The sequence below is a fragment of the Mustela erminea genome, chromosome 17 (assembly GCF_009829155.1).
Source record: "Mustela erminea isolate mMusErm1 chromosome 17, mMusErm1.Pri, whole genome shotgun sequence".
Taxonomy (NCBI): domain Eukaryota; kingdom Metazoa; phylum Chordata; class Mammalia; order Carnivora; family Mustelidae; genus Mustela; species Mustela erminea.
In genome coordinates, this window is record NC_045630.1 from 44,509,531 (window position 1) to 44,534,958 (window position 25,428).

At 55.8% G+C, this 25,428-nt stretch overlaps 1 protein-coding gene across 1 annotated transcript in view; it reads left to right on the forward strand.

The window, feature by feature from the left end:
• The first annotated feature begins 1,633 nt into the window (after positions 1 to 1,633).
• SOX13 (SRY-box transcription factor 13) overlaps positions 1,634 to 25,428 on the forward strand; it is a 28,994-nt gene continuing 5,199 nt past the window's right edge. Inside the window, exons 1-8 of the mRNA XM_032317360.1 lie at positions 1,634 to 2,121; positions 2,240 to 2,374; positions 20,119 to 20,317; positions 21,466 to 21,577; positions 21,863 to 21,949; positions 23,133 to 23,305; positions 23,691 to 23,759; positions 24,187 to 24,301. Coding sequence (XP_032173251.1) covers positions 1,868 to 2,121; positions 2,240 to 2,374; positions 20,119 to 20,317; positions 21,466 to 21,577; positions 21,863 to 21,949; positions 23,133 to 23,305; positions 23,691 to 23,759; positions 24,187 to 24,301 — 1,144 coding nt within the window. The 5' untranslated portion in view covers positions 1,634 to 1,867. The remainder of the gene's footprint in view (positions 2,122 to 2,239; positions 2,375 to 20,118; positions 20,318 to 21,465; positions 21,578 to 21,862; positions 21,950 to 23,132; positions 23,306 to 23,690; positions 23,760 to 24,186; positions 24,302 to 25,428) is intronic.

Below are 25,428 nucleotides of genomic sequence, written 5' to 3' on the forward strand. Positions count from 1 at the left end.
GGCTTCCTGGGGCCCCATCCAGGCCTGACCCCAGCTGACAGGGGCTGTGGCTCCCTGCGGATCAGGCAGTGGGGCCCTTGTCCTGCCTTTCTGTCAGGGACAAGCCCTCCGAGGCCCCGCTCACTTCTCCCTCTGATGCCCACGCTGAGGTTTGAGGGTGGGTGGGCAGGCAGCAAGGCTCTCCTTGCTCCTGCCCTTGTGCCCTCGGGCCTGTCACTTCATCTCGGAACCTCACTTCTCCTGTCTGCAACTTGGGAAGGCTTGTGTTGACCCCTCCTGGGAGAAGGTGAGGAAGAGTCAGATGAGGACAATGACAGCCACCCTGGGATCCTGTGGTGAGGTTTCAGAATCCACATGTGGAGTCAGACGCTGTGTCACAGCCCGCCCTCTGTGTCTCTTTGCAGGTGGCTTACCTTCGGGTGCCTGAGGAACCTTTTTTGTGGATGAGGAATCTGAACTTTAGGGACGGGGATTCATCCAAGTGGTGGGGTATCCTAGCCCCACTCTGGATGTGGGGCTGTGGGGACAAGGCTGGTCTGTGTGGCATGTCTGACCCAGCGCAGACTCAAGTGGAAACCCACTCTGGGATCTTGCCGTGGAGCCTCCTGGCCTCCTGGCACTGGTTTTGAGGAACGGGAGGGACGGGGGCATCGATCAATGTCTGGAGCCCATGGTGTCTCCTGACGTCACAGGGAACCCATCCCAAGACCAGATCTGGAAGGATGTCAGCCTTGGCAGAGGCTATCAGGCTCCACCTGGCCTCCCTCACCTGCCACTTGGGCTGTGGGGCATTCCGCCCCCCGCCTTGTCTCCTCCTCTGCACTCCTGCTGCTGCTCAGGTGAGGGGAGGCTAGGAGCGAAGGCGGTGCAGGGGGAGGTGCGGGGAGATGGGATTGGGGACAAAGGTCTGAGATGCCCTTGGCGAGGTGGTCAGGTAACCTGGAGACTGCCTGGGTCAGAGCAGAGGCCGAAAGAGCAGCAGACACGTGGGTCTGTCCAGGGACCATGTACGTATTTACATACGGTTTGCATGTAACCTCTGCCCTGACCACAAGTTTATAATCTCTCCCTGGGAACATTCAGATTTGTCTTCTACTACTGTTCTTTCCAAAGATGGCAGCTTCTGGCTTTTGCTGTTGTCTTCGCCTCCCCACCCCTGTCCCATGTCCCCCCAGATGGCTCTCAGGCAGAGGAGAATGGGAACAGAGTCAGCCTTCCTGGTCTGGCTGGGGGTCTCCCTGGGGTGAGCCCAGAGGGCTGGGCCACTCTCAACACCACTGCTTGTAGCACAGCCCAGACCCCCCAGCATCACCCCTCATCTGCGGATAGGGTACCTTCCTGCCTGGTCACATTGCTTACCACTTAGCAGGTGCTCAGCTAATCGAAGGATAAAAGTTAAAGACAAAAGCGGATGTTGGGAAACAGGCATTCCCAGAACAGGCTCCTTCAGGCCTGGCTTTTGTACCCGAGAAGGGCGAGGCAGATGAGACTGATCCCCCTGGGGGTCCCGGGGAGGGGAAGAATTGATTCCCACTCTGTGGCGAGAGAAGGCGTTTCTTTCTCTTCTTGGCCTTGCAGGAGGATGAGAGGAGCAGAAAGGAAGGGCCAGGCCTTCTGTGATTTTGTTTTTCAGATTGAGAATCTGTTATTAGCAATTTATGACACCCAGGTCTCCAGCCAAGCACATTCTGTTCTCCGGCGTCGGGGGGAGAGTCTTCAGGGCCACGGCGCGAGGCCGGACCGGAAAGAGGGGCAGGTCAACAATTTATGGCTGACTGTGTGGCGTCCTGGCCTGTGCTGGGGGGTGGCTTCAGCATGGGGCCGTCTTGAGCCCAGTCCTGCGTGGGGAGAAGCCCTTCCGGACGGCATGGCAGCCCCACGGGGCCCACATGGCTCTTGGAAGCGGGGCGGGTGGGCTCGCCTCCTGCGCGCATGCTCACTGGGCCTCGGGCTCCAGATTTCTCTGGGACGCAGGGTCAGGGCTGTGAGCTGTGATGCTCAGGACAGAGCCACAGTTGGGTTTCTCGAGAGGTGTTTGAGACGACACAGGCCCCAAAAGGAAAACAGGAGGAGAGAGGACCCCGGAAGAGGGGGAGTGGGCACGATGACCTGTGGAAAGAGGTGCGTAAGCAGAACAACCCCCTTTCTGCAGAAGTGCTGAGCTGATGGAATTGAGCTTGGTGGCCACGAGATCGGGCCGTAGATAGAGCTCTGTGGGTGCCTGGGCTTTGTGCCGCAGGGGGTCCCGGAAGACGATGCGGAGGGCAGGAGCAGCACCGGCGGCGCTTTCTCCCCCAGGCTGGCCTCCACGCCCCCCTGGACTCAACACTGGTCCCCATTCCTGGAAGCAAGTCCCCTTCCTCCCCCCATGCACGTAAGTTGGTCTCCTTCTTCCATCGGCCTCCCCTCATTCTCCTTCGCAGCTGTTGGGCTTTTATAAGAATGGAGCTGCATTGGCCATTCTTCAAAGGGTCAGTGTCCCCCAGAGGTCCTGGGGGTGGGCAGGGAGCTTCTCAGGTTCAGGGACGGCTGGGTTCCCACCTCTGGCCTCTCTGCCTCATGGCCGGGAGGGGCCCAGGCTGCTTTGGGGAGAGCGAGCGAACCGCACAGGCGAGTTCCTTGCCTCCCAGCCAGGTGCTCAGTTGGTACCACTGGACGGTTGTTGAAGGGCAGATTTTCTGGAAGGCGAGAAGCTTCCGTGGGACTCTGGAAAGAGCCATGGTCAAGATGGTGCTCGTGGGGCGGTGAGAGAACAGGCCTGCTTTCCAGCTGTGAGGTCTGGACGATTATCTTACTATTTTCCTCGCACAGCTGACGGCCAGGCGGCTCATTCCCGGGACGGGTGACTTGTCGTCTGTTCTCTGACTCGGTAGCCCTCCTCCCCAGCTAGCTCCAGGCTCTTTTTAGGGGTTCCTGAAAGGGTAAACGACAAGTTTGAATTTTGTGCGGGAAGTTTGGGCAGTGAGTCTGGAGCACAGACTCTGGGCCCAGCACCGGACTTGGGGTTCATTGGCCACCCCGTGTCCTGCTGAGACGACCGTTTGTCGGGCACCTCAGTGCTGGGGACTGTAAGGAGCAACGTGGCCTGAGCTGCCCGCCCTGAGCCTTCTGGGTGGAAAGGCAGGGGCATCAGTTTAGATCACAGTTAGGCAAAGCCCACCGAGGTCCGAGGTCAGAGCAGGTCAGGGAGCTAGGACTTTGTTGACAGTGAGGAACCAGAGAATGTTTCAGAGAACTTTCAGAATGGCTAGCTCATTCATTCAGACTGAAACTTCTCTCCCATTGTTCTGTGAAAAATTCCAACAGAACCCTGTTCTTTTGCTTTCCATTCAAGGACATTTTTGCTGCCTCAAATCATGCTGAACCATCTGGTAATTGAGACAACTTTCCATTTCCCTGCCAGGCCTAGTGGGCTCCCAGGGTGTGGGGCTGAGGCTGGTGGCCCTGGGTGGGGGCAGGTGAGGGGGGAGGGGTATTCCTTTTCGCTGGCTGTCCAAACCCATGCTGTGGCCCTCAGCTTTGGCCCTGCCAGGGTCCAAGTAAATAAGTGTAGCCAACGTTGCTGGGAAAGCCAGCATGTGCATTTCTTGAGAAATGGGCAAATTTGCATTGTTCAGGATCGAGAATTATTTTTTTAAAAGATTTTATTTATTTATTTGGGGGAGAGAGAGAGAGAGTGAGTGTGCAGAGGGAGAGGGAGAAGCAGACTGCCCACTGAGCGGGGAGCCCACATGGGACTTGATCCCAGGACTCCAGGATTTACCACCTGAGCCAAAGGCTGACACTTAACTGACTGAGCCCCCTAGGCGTCCCAGGATTGAGAATTATTAATCTCTAGAGATCTTTTAAAAAGCAGTGGTCTGATAGCTTTTTGAACAGATGTGATCCTCAGGGAATCGATAAGAGTGAACGGATTGGATGAGTTGGGGGGGAATGCAGGGGCGGAGAGGAGACCAGACCCTGTCCCGGGGAAGCTAAACTCCGTCTGGGGAGGTGAGGCAGGGAACCCTAGGAACCAGAGCGACTCCGTGAGGCAGGGAACCCTAGGAACCAGAGCGACACTGCGGGAATAATACTTCTCCGCCGAGTTGGCCACAGCGTCAGGACTGATGGACATATTTCTGCCTCCACAGCCTTGGGTTGGAAGGGTGCAGGTAGTAGCACATAGACGCAGATTGGAATGCTGACTCTGATTCTTCTGAGCCGCGTGATTTCCGGTGAATACTAGCACTTTCTCAGAGCCATGTTTTCTCGCCCAGAAAGCAGGAAGAGCATAAAATGCCTCCTTCACTAGGTTAAAAGGGTTAAATCAAGTGATGTAGGCCTTGGTACAGGGCCTTGGTACAGGGCAGGGAGTGTGGAAGGCTCCAGGAAGTGGGAGCTGGACCAAGGATGGTGGACCTTGTGGTGGCGCTTTCTGGGGCTCGTGCTGGGGTGGGAGAGGCACGGCTCGCCTGGCCTGCTTGGATGTGCGGACAGCCCTCTCCTGAGCCTTGAGCATGGCCTCTGGGATCTGGGAAAGGGGGAGGGCTCCCCCTCTGCAGGACTGATGAGGTGGCCAGTATTCAGAGCAGCGGCCGGTGCGCGTGGAAATCTTACCCCAGGGTTTGGCTCTTCTCATCACCGTGATTATCCTGTTACTCCTGGGAGGCGTTCAGTCCAAGAAGCAAGGGTGAGAACTGCTGCGGTGGGTGTTCCAGAAGTTTGGAGCAGGGGAGGGGCGTGAACCCCACCAGGCTGGTGCAGAGGAGTAGCCCAGGGAAGGGAATGAACGGTCTATCACCTGCTAGTGTAGGTGCGGCGTTGCTGGGCGGAACAGAAGTGACCACCCTGCTCAGAGCCCACGGCTCTTTGTCCTTGGCCCAGTGCCCTCCCTTAGACTGGTCACTAAGCAGGGGGGACAGTTCTACCCCAAGGAGGATGGGTTTTTGTTGAACCCGTGAAATTCACATGTAGTTAGCACGTTTCCCAAAAACCAACTGCTGGTGAGTTGTAATGATTCACAGTAATAAGCAACCGTCAACCAACCTTTGGACTCGGGGCCGTTCAGGAGCTGCCTGCAAGGCCCTGGCCCAAAGTGAAGGCTGTCTTCTCGGCCCCCAGCCCTCCTGCTGCAGAGGGTTCACCGGGCTCAGCTGGCCCGTAGGTTCCTCGTGCAATGGTTTTGGACCGGGAGCCAAGCAGATCTTAAACAGGGTTCTTCAGCTGCCTCACCTATCAAGTGGGTCCTGTTGCTGCCGAAAAGATCTGTGAAGTGCTGAGCTACTTGTGGTCACTCTGGGGTTATCTTTCTGCTGATCCGGGCAGCCGCTGGTGAGTGGAAACCAGGGGCTTAGCAGCTCTAGTATTTCCACGGCATCAAAGACCTTGGAGCCCTCCCCTATTAATTTTGTCTATGGAAGAAGAAGTAATAATTCACTCCATGTGCGACTGGAAGAACTGAGACCGTGGGGAGTTGGGTGGTGTGTCCGGGCCCCACGGTGAAGGAAAAGCTTCTGGATCCCTTTCTCTTGCGTGGGGCTTTATAATATAAACACCCCGGAGTATGAAGCGCTTTGACAGTTTCAGAAAGTCACTGTGCTGCGGTCCCTCGCAGTCCGGGGGTGTGTATTTGACTCCCGGTTTACAGAAAGGAAAACTGAGGCTCAGAGAAGGAGGACTTGCCCAGGACTGCATCCTGAGTTTGCGTCCGAGCTGGGGCTCCAACTCAAGACCGTCGGCCGCCAAGTCCAGTTCCGTTCCCGTGTGCACTCAGAATTCTCACCTGGGCCTGTCTGACCCCCTCTGCAGTTATGTTTCCCTCCCTGCAGGTAGATCTGCCCAGGGCTGGGTAGTCATGAGCTGGGAAGGAGAGGGTTAAATTCTTCCTAAGCGCTAGAGCTGGTTTGGAGCTGGGGGCCTCCAGCGACCCCATCATTGACCCCCCACCTCCTGGGTCAGGGCAGCGGGCTGTGGGGGATGGGAAACAGTGGCTCTGATAGTCCAATGGGGGCTGAGGGAGGGACTGAGGAGGCCAGGGCAGGGAGGGGAAAGCTCATCTCTCTTCCTCTTTGGACAGAGATGCCGGGCGGCCTTTTGGTTTCCATAGGAAGTCCCCAAGGGTCCCTTGTGGTGGGCTGCTGTCAGTATGGCCACAGAGCACAGGCAGCTCTGGGAGACGCTGGGACCCTGGGATGTGTTCTTGATTAAATGGGAACTCAGATCTATTTTTACCGGGAAAGGCACCAGTAACAGGAAATGGAAATAGCAAATCCATCTTGGGGCTGGATGGGACTTTGGTCCCCGTCTGTCCCTCATCCAGGAGGAAAGGACAGCGTGGCCCGCAAGCCAGCATCTGTGGAGTAAGGGAATGAGTCCCTGCTCATTTCCCTCCTCTCCCAGGTCCGGCTGTCCCGTCCGTGCCCCAGTTCCCTGTAGCTCAGACCTTCTGGTGTAGAGCTTCTATTTGGACCACTGTCACCGTGTCCTCTCCACATGGCTGTTGAGAGAGGCCCGGAGCAGTAGAATGAGGTGCCCAGGTATGGACGGCAGGTCGGGGCAGATCTGTTCAGGAAACCAGGTGTCGGCCCAGTGCTTTTCTTGAAACGGCCACCCTGAGAAGAACACTGGAGGAAAGGATTTCCGGGAAGGCCAAGGGACCCGATTTGAAGGAAGCCTGATCTCTTTCCGCTTTCCTCCTTCCTTGCCCCCAGATCCCTTTTCCTCCTTGCTGAGGGGTCCTTCATACACCTGTGTCTGCCTGGCAGGGAGAAGCCTTTGGTTGGTCTGGAGGCGAGGGAGGTGTAGAGGGGAAGGCCTTCTAGCCGGCGGGGCAGGTCTGGCACTGTCTGGCTCTGGCCTTTTCTAGACACTTCAATTAGTGTTGTTAATTACGGCTTTGTGAGCATGGGCTTCTCCAAAGGCAGCCGGTCTCCAGCCCGCCGCTCCCCGACGCCCAGTCTGACATTCGTCCCCAGTCTCTGAGGCTGTGTTTATGCTCTTCCTCTGCCCCTCTGCGCAAATAAAGGTGCGCCAGGAAAGTGTAAATTATAGCAGCTTCATCTTCTCCATCTTCTGTGTGTGTGTTTGTGTGTGCACGCGCGCGTGTGTGTGTGGTAAAAGATGGAATACAGCATTTATCATTTTAACCATTTCTAATTGGATGGTTTCGGGGCAGTGGGTATGTTCACGTTGTATGGCCTTCCCACCATCCCTCTCCGGAATTTTGTATCATCCCAAACGGAAATTCTGTCCTCGTTCGACAACAGCTCCCCAGTCCCCTTCTCCCTGCCCCTGGTAACCTCTATTCTACTTTCTGTGTCTATGAATTTGACTTTCCACGTACCTCCTTATAAGCAGAATCAAATCCTAGTCCTTTTCTGTCAGACTTACTTCCCTTAGCATCATGTTTTCCAGGTTTATCCACGGTAGAGCGTGTGTCAGAATTTGCTTCCTTTTAAGGCTGATAACAGTTCTACATCTGTATACATAATACGTGAAATACATATTCTATCCACACACATCCCACTCTTTACCCGTTGGTCCTTCCGCAGACATTTGGGTGATTCCCACCTTTGAGCTGTTGTGAATAACGCTTATGGGCGTGGGTGTCTAATAGTCCTTCGAGACCCTGCTTTCAAGTTCCTTTCAGTATATTCCAGAAGTGGAATAGCTGGGTGATAAGTTTATTGTTTTTTTTTTTTTTTTAAAGATTTTATTTATTTGTTAGAGAGAGAGAGAGAGAGAGAGATACAGAGCTCAAGCACAGGCAGACAGAGTGGCAGGCTAGAGGCAGAGGGAGAAGCAGACTCCCTGCCGAGCAAGGAGCCCGATGCGGGACTCGATCCCAGGACACGGGGATCATGACCCGAGCCGAAGGCAGCCACTTAACCAACTGAGCCACCCAGGTGTCCCTGATAAGGTTATTGTATGTTTAATTCTGGGTGGGGCTGCTGTATTGTTACCCACGGTGTTTCTCCCCTATCACCAATTGCCCACATCCCTGCCAATACTTCTTTAAAAAAACAAAAACAAAAACAAAAAAAAAACAACAAAAAAAGGAAACAACTGGGGGAAAAAATATCAGGGCACATGGGTGGCTCAGTTGGTTAAGCATCTGCCTTGGGCTCAGGTCATGGTCCTAGGGTCCTGGGATCGGGTTCCACATCTGGCTCTCTGCTCAGCAGGGAGCACTTCTCCCTCTGCTGCTCCCCCTGCTTGTGTGCTTTCTCTCTCTCTGTCATATAAATAGATAAAATCTTAAAAAAAATAAAAAAAATTCATCTTGGCAGGTGCGAAGTGTTATCTCATTGTAGTTCTCCCATCTTTTTATGGAAAGTCAAGGCCCTGAGAAATGCAGAGACAGGCCCTACCCGTAAGGGGAGCAGTCAGACTCTGGACCCAAGCTTCCGGGGCCCCATTTGGCCTCCACCCTCTATCTTGCACTTCCTTTGCTACTCTGTCCTCGGCCGGCGAAGAGGAGGCAGGTGAAGAAGCCCTTGTGCTTTGCTCTTTTCACGGGTTGTCAGGGTTCTTACCTTCTCATCTGTCACAGGAATGGAATGGCTGTGACCCACTGGAGGTGTCTGGAGGGTGCATGACCTTGAGGGTGAAGAGGTTTCAGTAATAAGAAACTCCTCAATTGCCTCTCTGCCTACTTGTCTGTCAAATAAATAAATACAATCTTAAAAAAAAAAACAAAAAACAAAAACAAAACAACAACAACAGCAAAAAGAAACTCCTCAAGAACTGGACCATTTAAATCCTGTGCACTGAGCGCAAAGATTATGGTGCTGTCACGGAGGGGATGTGCAGACATTACAGCTGACCTTGTAAAGCGTTTCCAATAATTTCTGATGTTTAGGAACATGAAAACTCCCTCGGATAGACTATTAAGTAGGGGGTGAGAGTAGTATAAAACTTGCTTATGAGCTCAATAGGGGAAAAGAAAACTATGCATAGAAAAAAGATTTGATGGAAATCTGCGGAATTCTCATCAGTGGCCACCTCCGGGTTGATGGGAAACGGGTGGCTTTCACATTTTTCTGTGTTATCCTCAGTTTTGCGGATGTCCTACAATGAGCACACATTCCTTTTACATTCAGGGAAACATGATAAGAAAGTAATAATAATGAGTGCAGCCACTCACTCGGCGGATGTGTTGCGGGACCGCGGAGCACACAGTTCTGCTCCATGCCGCGGAGTCAGGCAGGAATGGGAAGCGAAGGGAGCAGGTGTGGAGGCGTGGGGATAGGTGGCCGGGGGAGAGATGGCTGGCGAACAAAGAAGCGGTGACTGTAAGGGAGCTCGGGCTGGAGCGGCCCCGTGACTTCCCGAGTGCTGCCGCCCGTTCCCTTGGAAGACACCTGGTAGGACGCTGGCTTTGAATTGTTTTAGTCTGCAAGTGGTTTGGGGAGGCTGTACTGGGCGGCCCCGCTGGTGCAGCTGGCAGGAGGCGGGGAGGCCTGCAAACCCGTGAAACCGGGGCTTCATCAGCCCCAGGTTTGCCTTCGACTTCTCTCCCATCAGCTGAACTAGAAATTGCCTGCGTCCCTTGACCCCCGTCTTGGAAACCGCGGAAGTTGGGACTGGAGGACAGGCAGTTCCGGCTCCAGGAGATGACTTTCGGGGGCTCCTGAAACCTCAGGACAGCAGCAGAGAAGACTCATTGCTCGGGCAGTTGCTTAAAACTCCTTAAGCCTCTGTCGCCTCATCAGTAAAACAGATTATAATAGTAACTCTCTCACAGGAGTGTTGGAAGAGTTAGAAGGGCTCATCCCCAAAGATGACACTTACTTAGCATGTTGTCTGCTCGCTTCCTGTTGTCTGAGAGCTGGTTTCTGACACCAGACTGCTGAGTGCAGATCACCTCTGTCCCTCAGTTTCTCCATCTGTAAAATGGGTATACCCCAGATGGTTACTGTAAAGACTTAATGAATTCATATAAGTGAAGGTGTCTGCAGCAGGGCCGGGCACACAGCAGCGGCTCAGTAAGCGGTAGCTAGGATCGGAGGGGCTCTCGAGCAGATCACACCAGCATGTCAGCCGGTTGATGGTGGCTGGCATCTGCCAGCTCCCCTGATTGCCCCCAGAGTCCCATCTAATGGGTCAGTGCCCGTCACTTACCAGATATTTTGAATATCCCCCTTATTATTTTATTGTTCGCATCGTGAGCTCCAGACGTCAGTATCCTTCCCAGAATCCCACCTCTTCCCACCCCTTGGCCAGCTCTGACTCTTTGGTCGGGGTGGTTCTGCTTCAGTTTCCAAAGGCAGACTGGGATGCAGGCTGCTGTGTGGGGGATCATTTGATGAGAATTTTAGATGAAACCAGAGACTCACTATCCTACCCCTCACCTCCCCTTGCTTCCCTGCCCTTTTGAAAAGGAGCCAAAGCCGAGAAAGGACAGCCACCCAAAAAGGAAGGGGACCACGAAAGTAACAAAAAGAAAGAAGAAATCTTGCTTTTGTGGCAGGCTTGGCTGCCGATGGGGTAGATAATGGGAGAGGAAACAGGGCCTTTGCAGAGAAAAAGAACGAAACACTTTGTTGCCTGCAGAATGAATGCTGCTTGAGCAGGCGCTGCTGAATTGGGGTTTCCGATGAGTGAGCTTGTCTTGGGGGAGATGGTGGTGATTAGGTTTACCCCAGGCCCAGGTGGCTTCCCACCCGAAGCCTGGAGTGGGGGAAGGGGAGGCAATGGGGGAAACTGCAGACCTGAGCCAGTGCACAAAGGTGAGGCTGGTGTGTCGGGGTCCAGCTTACGGGCCTTCTCCCCGACCACTGCAGGGCTGCGGGCGCCTTATTGCTCCATTGTCTGCTCGAGCTGGGGAGCTCGATGCTTGAGCTGCCCTGGAAGCCCCCAGACCTTCTCTCGGGGTGTACATTCTGTGGAGCCTTGCTCGAGGTCCATCCCAGGGAGGAGAGGCTGAGGCTGAAGTAGATTTGCTGGTTATTTGCATGCGGGCCTCTGGGTTCATGGCTGTCTCCCTGTCAATACTGCCCGGTGGCCTTCCTGGTGACCGGCGTTGACGGAATCCTCTTTCTTGATCCAACTGTCGGTCTCGATCACGGACCCATTTCCCTGCCCTGCAGTGAGTAACTGAGGCAGGAAGAAGGAAGAGGCTCAGTTATCTTTCCTGAGCCCTTGGGGATCCCAGGAGGCAATGTGCGGGTGCCCACTTGGGTGGGCGCTGGGTTTATGGCCATGTGGAAGCTGATACTTGAAAAGCTTTTAAGAAGTGTGCTTGAGACCTGTGCTGGTTTGGGCTGAGCACTGTGCCTGGCAGAGGTTTCCTGGGCGCTCGGTCATTCATTCATTCATTCATTCGTTCAGCCAGGAGCAGGATGAAGTATTTTGTATCCTGCTGAGTATTTTGTATCCACGACTTATTTTTTTTAAGACTTCATGTTTTAAGTCATCTCGACACCCATCGTGGGGCTCGAACGCATGACCTCAAGATCAAGAGTTGTATGCTCTTCCGAGTGAGCCTGCTGGGGGCCGCTCCTGTGCGTTACTTACTAATTCTCCAGCAGCCATGGGGGCTGGGAATTGCTGGCGCTCTTGACAGATGGAGAATCTGAGGTGTGAAGAGGTTAGGTCTCCGGTATGCTGGGTGCCTCCATGGAGCCGCGGGAGCTGGGTGCGTCCAGCCGTGGCTCCAGCTGCAGATCCAGCTGCAGATCCCGATGAGGCTGCTCAGGCAGTGGTTGGCCTTGCTGTCCCCGTATCCCCTCCTTACCCCTTGCCAGCACTCTAGGGGTTACATACTCCTAGTCCACTCTCCTAGTAAGCAAAGGAGTGGGCTTTGAGAGTGGAGTGATTGGCCTGATTTGGCCACAAGTGAGAGGGATCCTAGGGTTTGAACCGACTGTCTGGGGCTCCAAGCCTTCAGGCCACCATGTACCATGGTTCTTGTCCATGTGGCTTAGACTCAACATCAAGCAAGAGCTGAGAGCTGCGCAGCCCAGCCCAGCCCAGCCCAGCCCGGCGCCGGTAGGGGGAATTCCTGGCCCAGATGAGACTCCATCCAGCCTGGTGGGTGAACCCGGTTGTGTTCCGGCTGGTGCCACTTGCCCCTGTGCCCCTCCTGGGGTTGGCAGGGGACTGCAGGGGTGCATGGGAACAACCCTTCCCCTGCCTGGGCTCCGGAGGAAATGAGGGAGCTCTTCAGTGCTGCAGAGCTGCTGGGTCGTAGGCTGGGGAAGGGCGGGGACGTGGGGTTTCCTTGGCAAATGTGGGACTCTTTCAGCTTGTCTGCACCGTGTGGGGCCTGGATGCTGACTCAGGGCAGGCACCGGCCAGGGGAGACTCCAGGGTAGCTAGGGACAGCTCAGGCGGGGTGGTGAGATGGGGCCGAAGGGAGGGAGACCTACAGGGGGCAGATGGAGGGGGAGGAGGGTGACACGCTGCACTGTCCTTTCGGGTGGTGGGTCTTCTGCATGTTTGGCTACGCACAGGTGGGGGCGGCTTCCCCAAAGGGCGATGGAGAGTGTTCAGGTAGCAAACCTTTTTTTTTTCTTTTTACAAACATCACATTGGGTCCTCTGAATAATTCTGTAAGATAGTTATGTCCCAGTTCAGAGATGCAGAAACGGACACCTCCCGTGGTCCCACAGCTAGCAGCCAGGAGTACGCAGTAGAGCCAGGCTTCAGACAGGTCCGGGTGGCCACAAAGACTCTTTTCTTTGGCTGTGCTAGTCCACTTCCCAGCAACGCCAGAGGGGCGCCCCCGCTGTCCTGTGTCCTGGAGAGCTGGGGACCCGAGAGCCTGGGACCTGCCAGGCCGGCCGGGGAGGGAGGCAGCATGGTGGGCGACGGGGGGACGCTTTTCTGCTGTAGGCCTCTCCCTCCCGCCTTCGCTGAGCTTCTGTTCTGTGCCAGGTTCTCTGAGTATCTGCTGGCTCCTAATCAAAGTAGGTATTGGGATCTCCGTTTACACATGAAGAAACGAAGTTTCTGAGAGGTCGAGTCATTTCTCCCAAGTCCTCAAAGGAGCCCTGATTTCTTTGGGTAATTCTTCTTGGCCACGACTTGAGTCAAAACCAACTAGAATCCTGTGAGTGGGGAGGGCAGCATATCTGTCTGTACTGGACTGGGTCCTGGTGTCTGGGGCAGAGGGAGACTGATGGCCTACTGGCCTGTGTGAAAAGGCCTCGCTTTGGGCATCATGGAGGCCTGGCTTCAGGTGCCCCTCTGCACAGCCTCGGGGAGGATGGAGGAAATGCACGGTGAGCCCCCTCACTCGATGCCTATCAGCCAAGCGAGTACTCTGCCCTTGAATGCTCTTTTGGCCCCCTCTTCCTTTGGTTCACATTCGGGGTTATCCCCAAAGGGAGGCCTCTGACAAGCCAGTCCGCCTCGGCTGCATTTCTGCTGTCTGCTGGCCCTGGGTGGGACCTGGCTGGTGCAGAAGATCAGACACATTCCCCTGTCCAGAACATGGGCTTCGACCTGGTCACTGGGAGACAAGAACAGCACTGCAGGGGCCCCCTATCCCTGTGGGTGGGCTGGAGACAACACGCAGCCCTAAAGGGAGGAGGGCCCCCAGAGAAGGGACTCCAGGAAACACCTGGTAAATTTTCTCTGTTTTCCCCAGGACTGTGGGGCAGGCAAGCATCCCACTGGGAGCCCCAGCAGCACTTGCATTCTGTCCCCTCTGTCTTTTCCTGGATCTCCTGGCCTGGGACAAGACTCAGGTGCCTCAGAGACCTAGGACGACCACATGGGGCCATGGATGAGACCATCACAGTTCCAGTCTCTCCCTGGCTCCTTCAGTCCGCTGTGCCCTTGGCCTGGGGTGCAGCGCAGACCGGCAGTCGGTGGAACACAGGCCGGATCTGGGCTTCTGGGCCAGGGGTTACAGGGGAAGCTGCCGGCTCTCATAGGCTCGAGGGCAGGCGCTCGGGAGCTCATGGAGTTTGCACTGGTCGGTATCTGCTTCCTGCTGGGTGAATACCACCTTGGCCTGCCCAGCCTAGGTGAGGGGTATTGGCCATGGCCGTCTCCTGAATTGGGCTAGACCAGACCAGTGCATGCCCCGGATCGGGTATGTCTGGGACCCGCAGAGGCTGGAGAGGGTGAAAGGGGCCTCCCGGAAAGCTTTTCCCCAAGCCTGTAGCCGGCCCAGCTCCCAGCACTGAGTAAACATCAGAGATAGGATCGGGCGTAGCCAGGAAGGGTGGCAGGGTGCGGCCTGGGAGAAGAATGGCAGGATGTGGCACTGGGGGCACCGTTCTGGGCACCCACGCCTCGGGCTATTGTTCAGGGCTGCCTGAGGCTCACCACTCTCTGGGGCTTTGAGAGGAAGTGACATTCCCCTGGGACTCGGGCCCTGCCCCACCCCTGCCGTGGGCTCGCTCTCTCCCTGGCGGTGCCCTTTGGCACCACCCACTCAGCGAGCGGAGGAGTGGGAGCCTGCAGTAGAGTCTAGGCTTGGTGTGGGCGCCGTGGGGAAGTGTGGTCATGGCCCTTCTCGGGGGGTCTGCCTGTGTGTTCAGGCTATCTTCCTGTACCCCTGGGTCTGAGTCACCCGTCATGCTCTGATGACTAGAATTTATCTCTATCTTTATCTGCATCTAGATATTTTGGCGGGGAGGGGGCTGTCGTTATGGAGGGAGGAAGGGCTAAAGGGTGAAAACTCCTTTGATTCCAGTCCAGCTGGGCCAGGTCGTTGGCGGATTGGGAGAGGAAGCGGCTGGTGATTTGTTTTGGATAGAAGGGGGCCTGTGCGCGTGTGCCTGTGGGTGGGGGTCCGAGGGCCCAGGAGAGGAGAGGGGAGGAGAAAAAGAGAGAGGACTGGCACCTGCCGTCAGCTTTGCCCTATAAGAGCCGTGCTCCAAGCCGCTGGCCCTGTGGAGCATTGGGCCCTGGGTTTGGGCGGGGGGGACCTCTCTGCCACCAGCTCACAGACTCAAGGCTGTGTCTGCCCCCTTGGGTTGAGGATGGCCTGAACCATCTCCCCCTGTGAGGCCTTCGCCTCTTACAGATACTCAGGTGAGAGAGAAGGCCAAGAGGGAAGGTGGCGGGGGACCTGGGGAGTGGGTGCCCTAGAAGGGAAGGGTGGGCAGAGCAGGGGTGCTGATCTGTACCCCAGTCCTCCATGCTCTGCTGCTAGCTCCGAAGAAGGATGGTTGAAACTGGTCCTCCCTGTGCCTCAGTCTCTCCATTTATAAAATGCAGGTAAGGCTGGGGAGGAGGGAGGGAACTGGGTTCCCAGGAGCACTTCTGCCTGGCTGGGTGGCTGACCCCAGTGTGACCACACGTGTGGGCTTGTGGCCTCTGACCGGGACCTGGGGGAACCTGGTAACTCAGAGCTCCTGTGTGCCCGGGATCCTTGGGCTTCTAGGCCTCTGAAGAGAGGGGCAGGTGTAGCTGCTGATCTAAAAACCTCCTGAGAAACCACTTGGGTAAGGGAAGCATGGAGTGTGCTTTTTGAGGAAGGGGTAAAGTAATGGGAGGGTTTTTTTAGTCTCTGGAAAAGAAGAGACTTCGGGGAGAAACTCCAGTAGGCTCCAAAAGGTGTGAGAAGTGGCTCTCCCCTGTCCCAAGGTAGAGGCAAAGGGGATTGGACTGGCTTTGGCGCTTGGGGGGGTTTAAGTCGCTCCTGGGAAGCCGTCAGATGGAGGAGGCAGCTGAGGAGAGCCGGGGGTGGGCACTGCACCGCAGAGAGCTTCTGGTGCATAGTAACACAGACGGTCTGACGGATGGTGCTTCAACGTACAGTTTCTCGACTCTACGATGATTAGGAAGCCATACGCGTTCCGTAGAAACCATACTTGGAGTTTTGATCTTTTCCGGCGCTGGTGGTTATGCGGTACGATGCTCCCTCGTGATGTCCCGCAACGGTGGCCTCCCGGGCAACCACGAGACACACTCACAGTGCTTCTGGGCCTGTCGTCTGCGTTCAGTACAGTATCAGTAAGCTACACGAGATACTCAGCACTTTATTATACAGTAGGCTTGGTATAGCTGATCTTGCCAACTGTAGGCTAGCTATAAGTGTTCGCGTTCGGGGTGGGCTAGGCGAAAGCCCGAGCCGTTCACTGGGTTAGGTGGAGTACAAGCAGGTTTGACTTAACGATATTTTCAACTCACGATGGGTTTACTGGGACTTAACCTTATCATACGTTGGGGAAGACTTGTGATCGCGGTTACTTTGGTTACTTGTTCACATCTGCCTTGTGCTGTTTTGCCGAACTGTATTCTACTCTGATTGTGTATGACTGTTGGGCACCTTCTGTGCTAGACTCAGGGCCCCACTGTGATGAGCCGAAACATGCCCTGGGGTGGGGCGTGGGGGGCGGGCTCTCCTGCTACTGGGCCGGGCAGAAATGAACGAAGCATGTAAAGGTCTCTTATCACTGTGCTAAGTACCCCAAAGGCCAAGTTTAGGGTGTCCTAAGAAGGTAAAACAGGCACATCTTATAAAGTCTGGAGTGTTAGGGAGAGGCTCATTTCTTCAGATTGGGTATTCTTATTTTTCTGAGGAGGAAATGAGTTCAGAGAGGTGAAGTCACTTGCTCAAGATGGCACAGCAATTTGGACAGAGTTGGCTTTTAGATGTGTGCAGGTCTGTTTCAGCCCTATTCTCTCAACCACCTGATTCTAGGAGCATCCTGGGCTCTATGACAACTTGATGGCTACCCTCTGTTAATCTTCATGGGCACTAGTGAGAAAGGGGTTTCTTATATCCATTACACAAATAAGGAGATAGAAGAAGCTCAGTTAAGTGACTTGCTTAAGGTCACACACATCAGCTGGTGGCAGAACCCCAGGTTGGGGAGCTCCAAAGCCTGTTCCACTGACCACCCACCATCCCCCAAGTCCCCTTGTCCTACAGCTAGAGCCTGCACCGCTCAGCTGCCGAGTAGCAGAGGGACCGTCACCTGGTTTTTTCTCTCCTTATTTAGTTTTATCACCTGCAGCTTTTGCTCTGTGCTGGGAGAAATGAGAGCGGGATGGTTTGGGTCCAGGGCTTGGCGCTGATCCTCTCCGAGGGCCTCTCGTGTCTGTGGGCTGGGAAAGGGACCACTCTTTGAGCAGGCCTGTCCTCCAGGAACTCCTCGAGAGGGAGGGAAGAAACTGCCCAAGGACCCTCTCCCCACAGAACACGAGACTCTGGGAGGAGCCAATCAGGTCTGGGCTGTTGATTCTCCATCAACAAATGGGTCCCGAGAGACCAGTGGAGAGCCAGTGCCCAGGGCCCAAAGTTGAGGCAGACACCTGTAGAAGTGGAAGGGACCTTGTCTGGGCCGTAGGACCTGGCAGGGTTACTTGGTGGGCACCACGTCCTGGTGAACAGATGGACGCCTCCAGGCCAGTTTGGCTGGTCACTGGGAGTCCTTTTCTTTGTTGGCAGCAGAGGCTGTGCCAGAGACCGGGATGAACCAAGCTCTCCAACATAAAGATAAACCCCAGTATCCAGCTGGGGTACTCTTGGGGGCTAAGTGTGGGTTAAAAAGGCCATCGGCGCTCCAAGGGAGATGTCCTAATGCAGCACTTTCCAGCAGAAATAACAAATCGAGCCTCGTGCGTAATTTTAAATTCTCCAGTAACCGCATTAAGAAGTGTAAAAAGAAACAAGTGAAAACAATTTCATTTAATTCCATGTATCCAAAACATAATTTCAACATAGAATCAATAGCCATTTATTCATGAGCTAGGTTACGTTCTGGTTTTCATCCTAAGCCTCGGAAACCGGGCTGTAGGTTACACCCCCATTTGCCGGGTTGTGAGCGCTGTGGCCGCAGGTGGTGGGTGGCTACGGTGGTGGGCAGTGCAGTTCTAGAGTTAATTAGGGCTGTTAATCACCTCTGCCTTCACCTTGGGCCCTGGGGGCATGGATGGCGGCTCAGCCTTTTGCTGTGGGGGGCGCAGTGCCAGAACCACCGAGGCCTCGAGGCCTGCAGACCACTCCTGTACCCGTGTGCCCACGTGCCCAGCTGTGCCCCCGGGGTCTCTGGGCTGCAGTGGGAGAAAGGCTTGGAGGTAGGAGCTGGTGGGACAGGATGGAGGCGAAAACCCCTTAGGACCCGAGTGGGGCGCGAGGAGGTGACCTGGTGGCCTGCCCACGCCCGGCAGAGCGGTGGGTGTGGGACGAGGCCGTGGAGCTGCCAGGGATCACAAGCCCACAGGCCCGCATTGTTCGCCTGTCACACTTCCTTTGGCTTTATTGCCTTTGTCCAACACCCTATTGTCTGGTTTCCTTTTGTCCCCCTTTCAGCCCCGCTGCCTTTTATTTTCCAGCCGGCCTGGTTGTTTTCATTTCTTTTGTCTGAAGTTCCTGAGAGGAAGGTTTTATTTTCAGCGGTTTGATTAATTCACAGCTTGAGCCCGGGGTTTGTTTGTTATGTAATTGCTGCCCTCAGCTTCGGGATAATACCCCCCTCCCAGCCCGCCCCGCCCCCCACCCCCCTCACCTCTGCCCGGGCCCTGGCTGGGCGCCCCTCCCTGTGCCCGGATGGGCCGAGCCGCCGGCTTCCTGGACACTGGCCAGGCCCCTGCGTGGTGACAGGGGACCCCGGGGCCGGACCGTGGAGCCGGATCCCGGAACCTTTTCTCCCAAGCCGGGGTTCTTAGGGTTGGGTCTGCCCAGCTCTGCTTCCCCTGGTCCTGGGTTCCATGTTGGTCCCCAGGGCACCCCACCCTTTGAAAGTGGCTTGAGAAGTTTGCTATGAGACGGCATCGAATCAAATACACCTTACTCAACTGTAATTGTTTAATATAAAACTATAAAACCCCACATGGGACGTCTGCATCCAGCATGTAGCCTCATGTCTCTGTTCCAGGAAACATTTTGTTTTACAGAGTTGACGCCCTATAGGGTTCTACACCTGCAATTCAGTTTGAAGGGATGTTTTGCTATATCCGATCTGTGCCTTAACACTCACCTCCTAAAAATGTAATGCCCGTGCAGAAATTCTTAAAATTTCTATTTAACAGTGCTTCTCAAACTAGTGGGTGTCGAATCACTGTAGGGTTTGTTACAGTAGTTTCCTGCTCTGCCCCCAGCTTCTGATTTGCGGGTGACCCATGACTAACTCCCATGCAGCCCCTGGGCCCGCGCAGACTGTGGGTCCCTTGTAGGGACCGCATTTCTGCGGTGCCTCAACACGGGGTGCTTAACAAGGGCCATGCAACGTCCCGAACGGATGCATTTTAGCATTGCCTAGTCCTCAGAACCGCCTATTTTACAGATGAGGAAATGGGTGTGGTGAGGTTCAGTAACTTTCCCAAGGTCCCATAGAGAGTGTAGGACCTACGGGTACCTGGAACTTGCTGCTGCTGGGTGTCCCCACTGGTCTTGTCACTGTGACCTTGGAGCAAGTGCACTGGGTGGCCTCTGCTGCTTTGGCTCTGAGCCTGGCATGACCACCGGCATCGCTCCCCGGGATCCTTCCATTGCTGAGCTGTTCCTGGTGTGTGGGGGGGTAGGGGGGGTAGCACAGGGGAGGCAGTGATGGGAGCAGTGGGTGCAGAGGCTGCTTATGGGAGGCATTGCAGATGCCTACAGGGGCCCATGAGAGAGACTCTAAAGGAGAGACTCTGGCTAGAGAAAGGATTTTTCTTCAAGCCTTACATCTCTAAGTTTGTTTATTTCCCCACTTTTCGGTATAAAAATAGCTCACTTTTATCTTGAAAAAAAGGATAAATGTGTATATGGGGTAGTTAACACTTGGTTCCTCTTTTGTGGGGGGCACTAGGGAGTGGTAGGGACTGAGGAAAACTGGCCTGTCCATGGAGGGCACCTGCTACTTAATTCCAGCCCATCGTCGCCCTAGACCAACTTCAAAAGCCGTTCAAATCCAGATTATGAGATGTCTTGTGACTTAAAAAAAATTTTGTCAGCTAATCACACACACACAGAGTTTTCACTTTGGTGGGCTCAGAAACTGCCAGTTGATCATCTCTCCCCTCCTTTGGTGGACCATCCCGCCAACCAGCTCCAACAAGGCAACAGGTAGGGCCTGCTGAGGGCTGGGCCCGATTGACTGCAGACCTTCCTATTTAAGAAAAGCTCAGGACTGAAGACTCTTTACTGATTCTTTTTCCACTGTGGGTTCCAAACGGAAGCTTGCGCTGGGCGAGGCTGGAGTGGCTGAGTCCACCATCGGTTTCCCTCTGCTCCTCCTCCCTCAGGATGTCCATGAGGAGCCCGGGCTCTGCCCAGCTGGCCCCGGATGGCGTTGGCACCATGGTGAACTGTACCGTCAAGTCGGAAGGGAAGAAGGAGCCCTGCCATGAGGCCCTCCAGGGCTCGGCCGCCGCAGCTGAACCTCAGCCCGGAGACCCAGCCCGGGCTCCCCAGGATGCTGTTGACTCCCAAGCTCCAGCCCAGGTGCCTGGCACTTTCCCTGGGGCTCCTGGGTCAGTGTCCCTGCCTTGCCTTCGTAGCCCACACCCATGTGCCATCCCCAGCCTCTCCTTGAGGCAGGGTGGGCGCCCACTCCCCTAGCTGGGCAGACGGGAGGCAGAACATCTGTCGCTGGGGCAAGACTTCGGTGGGTGGGGAATGGCTGCTAAATCAGGCCACCTGTCCCAGCGGTACGCTGTCTCTCCCCTGCTCCCCTGGTACTAACTGCTCACCCACGTGTGACCAGTCCTCACCTCTGAGGACTCATTGGAGAGACAGGATACATCTGCTCAAGGTTTACCTACCATATGATAGGAGAAAATCAGCCTCATTACCTGAGCCTGAGATCAGCTGCCATTAAAGACCATCCAGTCCCCCATCCTTAAGATGAAGGCATTCTGAACTACATGAGCAGGGAGGGTTCTTGGAATCCTTAAAATTCCTGATTCTGTGCAAGAGCTATAAAAAGGGGGAATGTGTAATTAAAACCAAATGAATGAAAATGAGAATTTTAGGGCCCTGAGGAGGGATCCAACCTGGAGGGGTCTGTGGGAGGAGTTGGGGGTCCGGGGTAGTGCTGAGGAAGACTTCCTGGAGGAGTAGGGCCTCGAGGTGGGCCTTAAAGAACCGAGGGGACTCCGCCGAGCAGAGTTGGGGGTGGTGATGCCCTAAGGAGGGTGAGGTGGATCCGCCACCAGGCGCAGGTGTGGCTGTGTGCAAGGGAGTCATGAGGACGAGCTCGCTGGCCACTCGGACTGCAGCAGTGAGCCTCGTTCACGTGCATTTGCGTCCTTGCCCTGACGGGGGAGGTATTTATAGTTCTGTTTTCAGAAGAGGGAAGTAAGTCAGGTTCAGAGAAGTTCAGAGTCTCATGTGGGATCAAGCGCCTCGTGAGTCACTGAGCCAGGCCTGAAATCCTGATCTCTGGTCTGCAAACCTTTTCTGCCTTCACTATATGGGGCAAAGCCAGAGGGGAGGGTTGGGAAGGTGGGGAGAGAGGGCCTGGTGGCGGGGGTGGGGGAGGTGGTGGTGGTGGTGGAGGAGAGGGAGTGCACGTCCCAGGGCTGCTCGGTTCCCCCTGCAGTCTGCCCCCTTCTCTTGAGGGTGACAGTGACATTCAGTGTGTGTTGTAGGACTGCAGCTCCCCTGAGAGCAATGGGTCCCCGGAACCCAAGAGACCGGGAGCTTCTGAGGCTGCCTCTGGAAGCCAGGAGAAGCTGGACTTCAACCAACATTTAAAAGAAGGTAGGATGTCTAGGGGCACCTAGGTGGCTTGGTCTGTGAAGCATCTGACTTTGGCTCGGGTCATGATCTCGGGGTCTTGGAATTGAGCCCCCAATCAGGCTTCCTGCTCAGTAAGGAGTCTGCTGCTCCCTCTGCTGCTCGCCCCTGCTCGTGCTCGCTCTCTCTCTCTCAAATAAAATCTTGGGAGGGTGGGGAATAAAGCAGGGTAAGACGTCTGCCCTGGTTGGAGGCGGGCATGGGGGTGGTGCTGGGAATGCTGTTCTTCATCTCTTTCGTATCTTCTAGTCGTGCCCGCTATTGAGAAGCTACTGTCCAGTGACTGGAAGGAGAGGTTTCTGGGAAGGAGCTCTGTGGAAACCAAAGATGTCAAAGGTGAAGGCCCATGTGGGTAGACAGGGGAGGGTATCTAAACCCTTTCCCTCCTCCCAGCCTGGCCATGCAATCTGGGCCTATAGGGCTATTTTGGGGGGAGGGGTCTCGGGGTCCCCTCCTGCCTGGCCTTGGGGGTCGGCACCGTCCCTCCTCTGGGAACTGAGTATTCCATCTGGCCTCTCTGGCAGGCGAGGCCTGGTGGGAATCGTGGTCCTTGAGTATGGATTTGGACTCTTAGAGGAACCCTTGTGACCCCCGGCAGGTCACTGCCACTTCCCGGATCAGATGAGCTGGACGTGCCCTTTCACTGCTAAAAATTAATTCTGGGCCACCAGGACCTCACTAAGTAAATTCAAGGGCTGCTGCTTGGTTCCTGAGCATGGCTGCTTTCCCCAGTGTGGTCGGTCACAACCCCAGGGGACCTTGAAGAGCGTACAGATGCCCAGACTCCACTCCACCTGCTGAATGAGAACTACAGGGGCTGGGGACCTGGGCGTGTGTATTTGTCGAAGGTTCCCTGAGTGATTCTGAGGCCAGTGGTCCGCAGCTTGGCCCGGTGGCATCCGTCATGAGCTCAGCTGGAGGGCAGGAAGCAGTGGCCCTTACTGGGCAAGAACCATGTGCCAGATTCTGGACTAAGCCTTACCTTCATTATCCTAGCCCCACGGCACCCTTGTGAAGGGACCGTTCTTGTGCTCATCTGTAGATTAAAAAATCCGAAGCACAGAGAAGTTGGTTACTTGTCCAAGAGCCCCCAGACAGGATCAGTTCAAGTGGGAATTTGAACCCCGGGTTTCCGCGTGCCTCCTGTGTCTTATTCCAAGGCCTGAGTGGCGAGTCCCGCTGGCCCCTCCTGTGGGATAGTTACCCACACTGATCCTGCGGCTCGGGGCACTCGGGAACCTCCAAGAAATGATGCGGGACTGAGAAGTCCCACGGCCGGCATTTCCAGGGGCTGGAAGCAGTGGCTGTGGGTGGGAACCTTCTGGGGCAGGTGGTTGTCTGACTGCAAGCAAGCCCCCTCCGGAGCAAGGATCGTGTCTCCGTCCTCTGTCACTTAGCCCCTAACAGGGACCCAGGAAGCAATTGCCCAGTGAACCTCAGGTGTGTGGGAGGGCGCATGGGTGAGCAGATGGCCGGAAAAACAACATTTCTCACCGGTGGTTGTTTCCTCGTGGAGCAGGGACCCAGGAGAGCCTGGCCGAGAAGGAGCTCCAGCTCCTGGTCATGATCCACCAGCTGTCCACGCTGCGGGACCAGCTCCTGACGGCGCACTCCGAGCAGAAGAACATGGCCGCCATGCTGTTCGAGAAGCAGCAGCAGCAGATGGAGCTGGCCCGGCAGCAGCAGGAGCAGGTAGGTCCTGGGTGGTGTCTGGCTGGCTGACTGGGGGAGGGGGAGGCTACCAGGGCCTGGAGGGAAGCACACTGGGGGCAGCCCTGGCTAGTGCAGCCCGAGGCTGGGGGCAGGAGTCCCCTAGGAGTCTCAGAGCTGCCCTCTAGACAGCCCTGTGGGGGCCCGGGGAGCAGAGGGGGCCTGCAGGGCTCTGTGTGAGGGCAGCTGGCTGCTTCCTGCCCCACCTCCCGCCGTGGCCTCTGAGGGAGGAGTGAGCTTGTGGAGAGGGGGAAGGCCTGTGAGGGGGGCTGCCTGCTGCCTGCCCTGTCCAGGGCACGGTATGTGCCGGGGTGCCGGGCTGGGGCTGGGGCTGATGGCCGTGCCCCCTGCTCTTTCCTGCTGTCAGATCGCCAAGCAGCAGCAGCAGCTGATTCAGCAGCAACATAAGATCAACCTCCTCCAGCAACAGATCCAGGTAAAGAAGGGGGTGGCCAGAGGGCGGGGAGGGGGGCGGTGATGCCAGCCGGGACATGCCAGGAACAGGGAGGGACGGGGCACAGATGAAGCGGAATCACTCAGACATGACCCTGAGGAGGGGGCTCATTGCTGCTCTGGCCCTGGACCCTCGTCACCTTCCTCTGTTCTAAGGGAGTGGCCGGACGATCTTCGTCCCCAGCTGGGGCTGAGCTGAGGGCAGGTAGCAGGAGGGGATGTGGGGTCCGCTGGAGCCTTTGGAAGACTGGCCCTGTACCGGATCCCGGGCCTCCAGTGTCTGGGGTCTCTGTGCCTCCCACATCAGGGGTCCCCCCGCCGGCACCATGTGCCCCCCTAGCCCCCGCGCCGTGTCCTGGGCTGAGCTGTGTGGGCCCGCAGGGACTCACACAGGGTTTCTTCGCCCTCAGCAGGTCAACATGCCTTATGTCATGATCCCGGCCTTCCCCCCGAGCCACCAGCCCCTGCCTGTCACTCCCGAGTCCCAGCTGGCCTTGCCTATTCAGCCCATCCCCTGCAAACCAGGTGAGTGGGGGTGGGGTGCGGTCGCTAGCAGAGGCTGTCCTGAGGTTCAGGAAGGAGCCCGGGACTGCCGTCATTCCTTTGCCATGTGGCCTTCCCGGGCTTCACTCTTGGTTCTGTCTAGTGGAGGAAGAATCCCTTCTTTCTGAACTTCACTGCGAGAATGAGACACAGTAGCACTTCAACACTGAGAAGTACTTTGCAGACAGAAGCAAGTGTGGCCGGTCTGGGTGCAGTTTCCCCAACTCTGGTACCTTTACTGGACCAGAATAGTAACATCTCGGACATTCACTGTGGTGTCTGCATTTCCCAAACTCAGACTCTTTTTTTTTTTTTTTTTTTAAGATTTGATTTATTTGACAGAGATTACAAGTAGGCAGAGAGGCAGGCAGGCTCGGGAGCAGGAAGCAGACTCCCTGCTGAGCAGAAAGCCTGATGCGGGGCTGGATCCCAGGACCCTGAGATCATGACCTGAGCCGAAGGCAGAGGCTTTAACCCACTGAGCCACCCTGGTGGCCCCCTAACTCACACTTGTCTCTCCCCAACCGTGCCCCTTCTGCCCCACCACCGAAATCCGGTGAACACAGACTGAGCGCCAGCCACCTGTCAGACACTGTGTTGTCCGGTGGCCATGGGGTGATCAAGGCGGACTTGGAGCTCCCGGAATATGCAGTCTGGGGAGGGAGGAAAGATGCTCGTAACCGGGCAGTCTGAGAAGGCTTTCTGAGGAGGTCAGAAATGAACTGGGGCCTGGGAGGTGGACTGTGGGTTTGAAGCTGGGAGCTGAGGGTCAAGGGCAGTCTGAGGCGGAGACCCTGGAGCCTGAGGCCCAAAGCTGGCCAGGGTTGGAGTTGAGGGGAGCGCATGATGGGGTGGTCATGGAACAGGCTGGCGAGGGAATTTTTTGTAGAACCAGATATGCTTGAACGATTGAATAGAGGGTGTGTTGTCACACCGACTGTGGGTGACGGGGAGCAGAGAGGGACGGGGGATACCGTCTGGAGCATGAACCATTGTGGGGGGGCTGCTCAGGAAGTTCTAGGGACAGCCGGACAGCCTGCACTCGGACAGAGGTGGTCGGATGGAGACACAGGGTATTCATAGGCCATGATTATGGATTCCTTGCGAAA